This window comes from Doryrhamphus excisus, chromosome 23 (assembly GCF_030265055.1).
Source record: "Doryrhamphus excisus isolate RoL2022-K1 chromosome 23, RoL_Dexc_1.0, whole genome shotgun sequence".
Taxonomy (NCBI): Eukaryota; Metazoa; Chordata; class Actinopteri; order Syngnathiformes; family Syngnathidae; genus Doryrhamphus; species Doryrhamphus excisus.
Window position 1 is genome coordinate 1,899,277 of NC_080488.1, and position 10,868 is coordinate 1,910,144.

At 42.4% G+C, this 10,868-nt stretch overlaps 4 protein-coding genes across 11 annotated transcripts in view; all 4 read right to left on the reverse strand.

The window, feature by feature from the left end:
• Positions 1 to 10,868, reverse strand: part of LOC131110316 (protocadherin gamma-B4-like) — a 159,524-nt gene that overhangs the window by 130,656 nt on the left and 18,000 nt on the right. The gene's annotated exons all lie outside the window — the stretch shown is intronic.
• LOC131110325 (protocadherin beta-15-like) lies at positions 11 to 3,746 on the reverse strand. Its single transcript, XM_058063364.1, has one exon. The coding sequence runs from the start codon at positions 2,501 to 2,503 to the stop codon at positions 11 to 13; it is 2,493 nt and encodes an 830-aa protein (XP_057919347.1). The 5' UTR covers positions 2,504 to 3,746.
• On the reverse strand, positions 4,078 to 6,581 carry LOC131110334 (protocadherin gamma-A11-like). Its single transcript, XM_058063374.1, has one exon. The coding sequence runs from the start codon at positions 6,463 to 6,465 to the stop codon at positions 4,078 to 4,080; it is 2,388 nt and encodes a 795-aa protein (XP_057919357.1). The 5' UTR covers positions 6,466 to 6,581.
• LOC131110335 (protocadherin gamma-A11-like) lies at positions 7,803 to 10,678 on the reverse strand. The gene has a single exon (XM_058063375.1). The coding sequence runs from the start codon at positions 10,531 to 10,533 to the stop codon at positions 8,146 to 8,148; it is 2,388 nt and encodes a 795-aa protein (XP_057919358.1). The 5' UTR covers positions 10,534 to 10,678; the 3' UTR covers positions 7,803 to 8,145.

Here is a 10,868-nt window from a genome sequence, read left to right on the forward strand (position 1 = left end):
AAGCAATTGCTCATACCTCAGGGGAGCCTTCAGCATCTCCAAACATCTCATCAAAGTCAGACGGACTTTTCCTCAGAGTCTGGTCGGCAGGCAGTGTGTTGTCATTGTAAGAAGACACAAACTTAAAGTCACTGGTTCTAGAACCTGTTGTCAAGTAGGCGTCATAGTTGTAGCTGCTGCGTAAAGTTCCTGTGCCGTCAACATCTGCGTAATTAGGAGGGAGATACGCGCTGGGGATGGCAACTGCTCCATCAAACAACAGTCTGGGCTTTCTCCTGCGACAAAACCTCACACCCAGGACGACGATGATGAAGGTGAGAAAGAAGGTGGACACAGACACCAGCGCGATGATCAGATAAGACGTCAGTTTGGAATTCTTCTCGTCATAAGAAATGTCCTTCAGTTCTGGCACCTCAGCCAAGTTATCAGAAATAAGTAAATACATGGAGCAGGTGGCAGAGAGAGGGGGCTGTCCGTTATCTTTCACTGCCACAATCAGGTTCTGTTTCATGCTGTCAGATTCAGAAATGTCCCGCTGGGTCCTGATCTCTCCACTGTGGAGACCGATGGTGAAAAGTCCCGGATCCGTGGACTTGACTATATGATAGGACAGCCAGGCGTTCTGTCCGGAGTCTGCATCCACCGCTATCACTTTGGACACCACAGAGCCTCCGTGTGCAGCTTTGGGGACCAGCTCGGTCATGAAGGAGTTGCCCTCTGGGGAGGGGTACAGTATCTGAGGAGAGTTGTCGTTCACGTCCGATATGAACACACTGACGCTCACGTTGCTGCTCAGAGGAGGAGAACCATTGTCTCTGGCCATGACGTGGACTTTAAAGCTCCTCAGGTGTTCGTAATCCAAAGACCTGACAGCATGGATCACTCCAGTGTCTCCATTAACGGAAACATAGGAAGACACCGGGGCACCGTTCACCTCGGCGGCTAACAGAGAATAAATCACGGTACCGTTCTGTCTCCAGTCGGGGTCTTGAGCACTAACGGAACATAAAGTGGAGCCGGCTTTGTTATTTTCACTCACATATGCACTGTAGGACTGTTCCTCAAACACAGGTGGGTTGTCGTTGATGTCTGCTACAGATAAGTGGATCATTTTAGAGGAGGACAGAGGAGGAGAGCCCTCATCAGTAGCACTGATTGTAATGTTGTAATCAGACACTAGTTCACGGTCCAGTTGTCCAGTAGTCACCAGAGAATAATAGTTTTTAATAGAAGGAACTAACTTGAAGGGGACGTTTTGTTGAATGGAGCAGTGGACCTGTCCGTTCTTCTCAGAGTCTCTGTCCTGGACATTAATGATGCCCACCTCAGTACCGGGTGGTACATTCTCTGGTACTGGATTAGACAGGGATTCTAATTGGATCATTGGGGCATTGTCGTTTACATCAGTGATGGAAATAATCACCTTGGCATAAGAAGACAATCCTAATCCATCTTTGGCTTTCACACGGATTTCATATGATGTGGTCGTTTCATAATCAGCTGTGCCAATCACTCTTATTTCACCAACTTTACGATCAATACTGAATATTTTCTCCACATCTTCAGTAACATGGCCAAAGTCATACGTCACTTCCCCATTCAGTCCTTCATCAGCATCAGTAGCACTAACATGAATCACTATTGTATCTGGAGGAGAGTTTTCAGGTAGACTGGCTTTATAAACAGCCTGACTGAACACTGGGGCGTTATCATTAGCATCCAGCACAGTGACGTGTATGACTACTGTACCTGATCTCTGAGGAGAGCCGCCATCTAAAGCCGTGAGAAGCAAATTCATCTCACTTTGCTTTTCACGGTCGAGCTCTTTATCAAGAACAAGCTCTATTGTGTTACCATTGACAGCAACAATGAAATTATCATTCTTTTTCAAGCTGTATTTTTGGACAGAATTTTGTCCTATATCCGCATCGTGCGCCTCTTCTATAGCAAAACGAGCTCCTTTGGTGGCCAACTCATGTATCTCCAAATGAATCACGTTGTCTTTAAACAATGGTGCATTATCATTAACATCTTGAATGTGCAGGTTAATTCGATGAAGCTCCAAAGGATTCTGCAGTACCAGCTCATGTTTTAGGACACACGAAGCCTTGTCTCCACAAAGACCCTCTCTGTCAATCCTGTCGGCTACAACCAGCTCTCCGCTTTTCACGTTTAGATCACAATAACGTTTACCGCTCCCCTCCGCGTCAATGCGGGCTTTCCTGGCCGACAGCGCGCTCGCCTCCAGTCCGAGATCCTTGGCTAAATTCCCAATAACAGATCCTCGTTTCATCTCCTCGGGGAAGGAAAAGCTCACGTCTCCATATGAGGAATGTAACAAAAGGAGGAGATAATAAAAGGTGTGCAAGTGAAAGAAAGCCGTTTTGGAATCCATCATGGCTCCTAACACGCTGCAGAATGATACAATGTGGTCTACAAAATCACTAACGTCAGAACTGAACGTCAGTCCAACGTAAAAGAAAAAGGGTGTAATCTGTTTCATTTGAAAACTGGTCTATTGCGCCACCGTGAGGATGGTTTGACAAAAACACCGACAAGCTAATAATTGTTATTGAAATATACATTATGCATAATAAACATTTATTGCACTCAATATATCTAAAACAAACCCAACAAATAACAGCCTATTGTTTGTTCCATATCTGTTTTAAAAAGGCAATGGATGCATTTATGATTTATGATACCTGAAATGACTAACTTTTTTGCTTCCATGTTAACATACTTCAGCTCATTAAAGAAAAAAAGGACTCAAAGTAAAACTGTGAACATAGCATTCAAGCAATATGTTTTTTAGACTGGCTTTGTTAATCCAATAGCAACATTAAAAACATTATGACCTGAAGTATAGTGGCTTTGTAGGCCTATCTTATTTTATTGTCTGAAAAGTTACCGAATCCCAGACCAAATAAAAATGGTTATGATAGTGATTACTGTATAGCAAAAAACAGCATAACATAAAATAAAGCTGTTAATACAAGCATGATAACTAAAAAGGCCAATCACTTAACTTTCTTTATCTTTCTGAGCTATGAAACAGTTAAAAATACAAATTTAGGAAGTCACTAAATAAAACAACATTCTACTTCATGTTGCTAAAGTTTGATTCAACACTTCACAATTCCACCTCACTCATGTGGTATCCAAGTGCATGTTGATCCAGAAAACAATATCCAGGATTCATTTTGCAGTTTTCTGATATCCAGAACACACAATCAATGCCAAGCTTATCTGTTTGTAACCGGAGAGAGATAGATAGGAAACATGTCTAAATCATGGTCCAGGTCACTTAGCCAAATAAGAGAAACCACAAGCAGCTTCATGAAAACAAGTCTACACCAAAACCTGTCACTGTAAAATTCATGACAAAAAAGGTAAGCATCAAGAAGAACTGGATTGTAACAATTAGATGTATACTAAGTGTTTGGACATGATGATAATTGCTTCCATCAAAATGGAAAATGTGTACGTGCATATGAGCCAAACTTTACGGGACAGTAATACACAACAAGCATGCTGGGGTCAAATACTCATGTTAAAATGTTGGTGAGGGAATAATGGACATTGGTTATCATTCATATTGTCTGTTTTTGGAAAGGATTCCTCGTGAGAGAAATTAAATCTTATGAGACATCTTCTAATGACGGATACATTACAGCATCATTGTGGTTCAGTACATATACCACCATATTAATGTATATACTGTAAGACAACATAATATAACACTGCTTCACTTTTATGTTGAATGATATTTGAAAAATGAAACATGAAAAGCCTCTCAAATAAAAAAAAAACAAATATTTATATCGTAGAGAAAGATGTGGCCTTTTTTATGATACATTCTATATTTGTTCTTGCATTCAAGATACTAAACCTAATCTATTGTGGTTCAGTCATTAATATATATTTATAGGCTTTGTGAAATACACAATTAAACTAATAAGAAGTGTGTTCAGACCAACCATAAATACTACTGATCAATTAATTACTTTGCAATATACAGCAAATGCATTGATAAGTGAATACCCTTGCAACAAACAAATAAAACTAGGCAATTGCTCATACCTCAGGGGAGCCTTCAGCATCTCCAAACATCTCATCAAAGTCAGAAGGACTTTTCCTCAGAGTCTGGTCGGCAGGCAGTGTGTTGTCATTGTAAGAAGACACAAACTTAAAGTCACTGGTTCTAGAACCTGTTGTCAAGTAGGCGTCATAGTTGTAGCTGCTGCGTAAAGTTCCTGTGCCATCAACATCTGCGTAATTAGGAGGGAGATACGCGCTGGGGATGGCAACTGCTCCATCAAACAACAGTCTGGGCTTTCTCCTGCGACAAAACCTCACACCCAGGACGACGATGATGAAGGTCAGAAAGAAGGTGGACACAGACACCAGCGCGATGATCAGATAAGACGTCAGTTTGGAATTCTTCTCATCATAAGAAATGTCCTTCAGTTCTGGCACCTCAGCCAAGTTATCAGAAATAAGTAAATACATGGAGCAGGTGGCAGAGAGAGGGGGCTGTCCGTTATCTTTCACTGCCACAATCAGGTTCTGTTTCATGCTGTCAGATTCAGAAATGTCCCGCTGGGTCCTGATCTCTCCACTGTGGAGACCGATGGTGAAAAGTCCCGGATCCGTGGACTTGACTATATGATAGGACAGCCAGGCGTTCTGTCCGGAGTCTGCATCCACCGCTATCACTTTGGACACCACAGAGCCTCCGTGTGCAGCTTTGGGGACCAGCTCGGTCATGAAGGAGTTCCCCTCCGGGGAGGGGTACAGTATCTGAGGAGAGTTGTCGTTCACGTCGGATATGAACACACTGACGCTCACGTTGCTGCTCAGCGGAGGAGAACCATTGTCCCGGGCCATGACGTGGACTTTAAAGCTCCTCAGGTGTTCATAATCCAAAGACCTGACAGCATGGATCACTCCAGTGTCTCCATTAACGGAAACATAGGAAGACACCGGGGCACCGTTCACCTCGGCGGCTAACAGAGAATAAATCACGGTACCGTTCTGTCTCCAGTCGGGGTCTTGAGCACTAACGGAACATAAAGTGGAGCCGGCTTTGTTATTTTCACTCACATATGCACTGTAGGACTGTTCCTCAAACACAGGTGGGTTGTCGTTGATGTCTGCTACAGATAAGTGGATCATTTTAGAGGAGGACAGAGGAGGAGAGCCCTCATCAGTAGCACTGATTGTAATGTTGTAATCAGACACTAGTTCACGGTCCAGTTGTCCAGTAGTCACCAGAGAATAATAGTTTTTAATAGAAGGAACTAACTTGAAGGGGACGTTTTGTTGAATGGAGCAGCGGACCTGTCCGTTCTTCTCAGAGTCTCTGTCCTGGACATTAATGATGCCCACCTCAGTACCGGGTGGTACATTCTCTGGTACTGGATTAGACAGGGATTCTAATTGGATCATTGGGGCATTGTCGTTTACATCAGTGATGGAAATAATCACCTTGGCATAAGAAGACAATCCTAATCCATCTTTGGCTTTCACACGGATTTCATATGATGTGGTCATTTCATAATCAGCTGTGCCAATCACTCTTATTTCACCAACTTTACGATCAATACTGAATATTTTCTCCACATCTTCAGTAACATGACCAAAGTCATACGTCACTTCCCCATTCAGTCCTTCATCAGCATCAGTAGCACTAACATGAATCACTATTGTATCGGGAGGAGAGTTTTCAGGTAGACTGGCTTTATAAACAGCCTGACTGAACACTGGGGCGTTATCATTAGCATCCAGCACAGTGACGTGTATGACTACTGTACCTGATCTCTGAGGAGAACCACCATCTAAAGCCGTGAGAAGCAAATTCATCTCACTTTGCTTTTCACGGTCGAGCTCTTTATCAAGAACAAGCTCTATTGTGTTACCATTGACAGCAACAATAAAATTATCATTCTTTTTCAAGCTGTATTTTTGGACAGAATTTTGTCCTATATCCGCGTCGTGCGCCTCTTCTATAGCAAAACGAGCTCCTTTGATGGCCGACTCTTGTATCTCCAAATTAATCACGTTGTCTTTAAACAATGGTGCATTATCATTAACATCTTGAATGTGCAGGTTAATTCGATGAAGCTCCAAAGGATTCTGCAGTACCAGCTCATGTTTTAGGACACACGAAGCCTTGTCTCCACAAAGACCCTCTCTGTCAATCCTGTCGGCTACAACCAGCTCTCCGCTTTTCACGTTTAGATCACAATAACGTTTACCGCTCCCCTCCGCGTCAATGCGGGCTTTCCTGGCCGACAGCGCGCTCGCCTCCAGTCCGAGATCCTTGGCTAAATTCCCAATAACAGATCCTCGTTTCATCTCCTCGGGGAAGGAAAAGCTCACGTCTCCATTTGTGGAATACAGCAAAAAGAGGAAAAAATAAAGGGTGTGCGACAGAAACCGTGTGCGCATTGAATCCATCATCAAAAAGATGTGTCAAGATGATGAAAAAAATGGATTCAGCTCTCAGTTAAAATATAGAATTATCCTCTGAAAGCAATTCGCTGCAGTCCGTCGTAGAAGCAGACTATTTGTGCTAAAACGCCCTACCACAAAGGGCTGCGTAAAACACACATTTTAAGACAGTTAGATAGCGACACCTTCAGTCAGATTTAAATATTACATTAAAAATAAAAACCATGTTGAAAAATAAAACAGTCCTTCCATTACTCTGAAATAAATCTAATATTCAATCTGGTTTAAAGACATTAAAATATATCCAGTATAGTCCAATTCAGGGAAAAACAAGGAATAACGTATTATCTCTACAAATTGCAGATATGTATCACTGAATGGTCAGTAATCCATGTCTAATGTAAAGACTTTGTTTGATTCTGGCATCATTTTCCGGAATAAACATTGTAATTAATTTAATGGACAAGTTGCCACAAATCTAGCACACATCACATTTTAAAAAAAATTTTTTTTTTTGGTTTAATGAGGTGCCCTGTGATTGGCTGGTGACCAGGTTGTACCTTGCCTCTCCCAAAAGTCAGCTGGGATAGGCTCCAGCATACCCCATGCGACCCAAGTGATGATAAGTGGCATAGCGAATGGATGGATGGTTTAATGAGGATCATCAACATGCACTGTAGCATTAGAAGCTAGTAAATACAACATAAAACTTATGAAATTATCAATTGGTACATTGGATCATACCTGCCTTTAATTTCTGTTTTTATGAAGGAAAACGCAGGTTTAAAAAGAATCAAGTAATAAAATAGAAACATTCTGAAAAAGGGTCTGGAGGTCATTTCATGAGCACAGTTTCAGATGATATCCTCAACCAACAATTAGCAAACCAAAAACTGTACTCTCAAACAAGAATTATTACATACCGTGGGTGCTGTGGACTGTTACTATAATTATACAACCATTAATTTTATATCGGCTCAGTTACCCATCATGATTAGCAAGCAGCCTCTATGACAACAAAAGAACACCTCCTTGACTTGGAGCAAGAAAGTGAACCATTTAGGATCAGACTAATTCACTTAGATAAACAATGTCTTCGGTCAAATGATCACGTAAGATATTATATTTTACAGTAGATTACACATGCCTTTATGTCTGCACTCTCTATTATGCTGTAATTTTGTGACCTGTGTTCTGTTAATGTTGTCTTCTGTGAGGATGTCATTATGAAAATGTTCTTTGAGGACATGATTTCATAATAGCAACATGCAAACAAATCATTCTAACTGCAACAAAGCCAGTGTGACGACAAGTGACCTCCAAATACATCCACATGCCAGAACACAAACACTAAACTACTGGTGAATCCATCAAGCCATGTGTGGTATTTTTGAATCAAATATAAGGTAAATATGGTTGGATATTAGTATGCAAACTGACTATAAAAGCTAAACTATAGTAATATAGACAGATAAAGAAAGGAAGATGCCATGGCTTGTATGTCTTAGTGCTGTGACAACTGAAGACAACAGCAAAATACAAGTTATAGTACCCATTGTTTACTAATCAAAACAAATAAAGCAACTCTGAACAGCAGTTTATCCAAAGATCTCAGCCAAGACCACCATGTAAAGTACATGAGGGTGCATGTCTTGTGAAACAATGAATTCAATTATATACATCTCTTGTTCATACCTCAGGGGAGCCTTCAGCATCTCCAAACATCTCATCAAAGTCAGACGGACTTTTCCTCAGAGTCTGGTCGGCAGGCAGTGTGTTGTCATTGTAAGAAGACACAAACTTAAAGTCACTGGTTCTAGAACCTGTTGTCAAGTAGGCGTCATAGTTGTAGCTGCTGCGTAAAGTTCCTGTGCCGTCAACATCTGCGTAATTAGGAGGGAGATACGCGCTGGGGATGGCAACTGCTCCATCAAACAACAGTCTGGGCTTTCTCCTGCGACAGAACCTCACACCCAGGACGACGATGATGAAGGTCAGAAAGAAGGTGGACACAGACACCAGCGCGATGATCAGATAAGACGTCAGTTTGGAATTCTTCTCGTCATAAGAAATGTCCTTCAGTTCTGGCACCTCAGCCAAGTTATCAGAAATAAGTAAATACATGGAGCAGGTGGCAGAGAGAGGGGGCTGTCCGTTATCTTTCACTGCCACAATCAGGTTCTGTTTCATGCTGTCAGATTCAGAAATGTCCCGCTGGGTCCTGATCTCTCCACTGTGGAGACCGATGGTGAAAAGTCCCGGATCCGTGGACTTGACTATATGATAGGACAGCCAGGCGTTCTGTCCGGAGTCTGCATCCACCGCTATCACTTTGGACACCACAGAGCCCCCGTGTGCAGCTTTGGGGACCAGCTCGGTCATGAAGGAGTTGCCCTCCGGGGAGGGGTACAGTATCTGAGGAGAGTTGTCGTTCACGTCCGATATGAACACACTGACGCTCACGTTGCTGCTCAGAGGAGGAGAACCATTGTCTCTGGCCATGACGTGGACTTTAAAGCTCCTCAGGTGTTCGTAATCCAAAGACCTGACAGCATGGATCACTCCAGTGTCTCCATTAACGGAAACATAGGAAGACACGGGGGCACCGTTCACCTCGGCGGCTAACAGAGAATAAATCACGGTACCGTTCTGTCTCCAGTCGGGGTCTTGAGCACTAACGGAACATAAAGTGGAGCCGGCTTTGTTATTTTCACTCACATATGCACTGTAGGACTGTTCCTCAAACACAGGTGGGTTGTCGTTGATGTCTGCTACAGATAAGTGGATCATTTTAGAGGAGGACAGAGGAGGAGAGCCCTCATCAGTAGCACTGATTGTAATGTTGTAATCAGACACTAGTTCACGGTCCAGTTGTCCAGTAGTCACCAGAGAATAATAGTTTTTAATAGAAGGAATTAACTTGAAGGGGACGTTTTGTTGAATGGAGCAGCGGACCTGTCCGTTCTTCTCAGAGTCTCTGTCCTGGACATTAATGATGCCCACCTCAGTACCGGGTGGTACATTCTCTGGTACTGGATTAGACAGTGATTCTAATTGGATCATTGGGGCATTGTCGTTTACATCAGTGATAGAAATAATCACCTTGGCATAAGAAGACAACCCTAATCCATCTTTGGCTTTCACACGGATTTCATATGATGTGGTCGTTTCATAATCAGCTGTGCCAATCACTCTTATTTCACCAACTTTACGATCAATACTGAATATTCTTCTCACATCTTCAGTAACATGGCCAAAGTCGTACGTCACTTCCCCATTCAGTCCTTCATCAGCATCAGTAGCACTAACATGAATCACTATTGTATCTGGAGGAGAGTTTTCAGGTAGACTGGCTTTATAAACAGCCTGACTGAACACTGGGGCGTTATCATTAGCATCCAGCACAGTGACGTGTATGACTACTGTACCTGATCTCTGAGGAGAACCGCCATCTAAAGCCGTGAGAAGTAAATTCATCTCACTTTGCTTTTCACGGTCGAGCTCTTTATCAAGAACAAGCTCTATTGTGTTACCATTGACAGCCACAATGAAATTATCATTCTTTTTCAAGCTGTATTTCTGGACAGAATTTTGTCCTATATCCGCATCATGCGCCTCTTCTATAGCAAAACGAGCTCCTCTATCGGCCGACTCACGTATCTCCAAATTAATCAAGTCATCATTAAACAATGGTGCATTATCATTAACATCTTGAATGTGCAGGTTAATTCGATGAAGCTCCAAAGGATTCTGCAGTACCAGCTCATGTTTTAGGACACACGAAGCCTTGTCTCCACAAAGACCCTCTCTGTCAATCCTGTCGGCTACAACCAGCTCTCCGCTTTTCACGTTTAGATCACAATAACGTTTACCGCTCCCCTCCGCGTCAATGCGGGCTTTCCTGGCCGACAGCGCGCTCGCCTCCAGTCCGAGATCCTTGGCTAAATTCCCAATAACAGATCCTCGTTTCATCTCCTCGGGGAAGGAAAAGCTCACGTCTCCATTTGTGGAATACAGCAAAAAGAGGAAAAAATAAAGGGTGTGCGCCAGAAACCGTGTGCGCATTGAATCCATCATCAAAAAGATGTGTCAAGATGATGAAAAAAATGGATTCAGCTCTCATTTAAAATATAGAATTATCCTCTGAAAGCAATTCGCTGCAGTCCGTCGTAGAAGCAGACTATTTGTGCTAAAACGCCCTACCACAAAGGGCTGCGTAAAACACACATTTTAAGACAGTTAGATAGCGACACCTTCAGTCAGGTTTAAATATTACATTAAAAATAAAAACCATGTTGACAAATAAATCAGTCCCTTCCATTACTCTGAAATAAATCTAATATTCAATCTGGTTTAAAGACATTAAAATATATTCAGTATAGTCCAATTCAGGGAAAAACAATGAATAACGT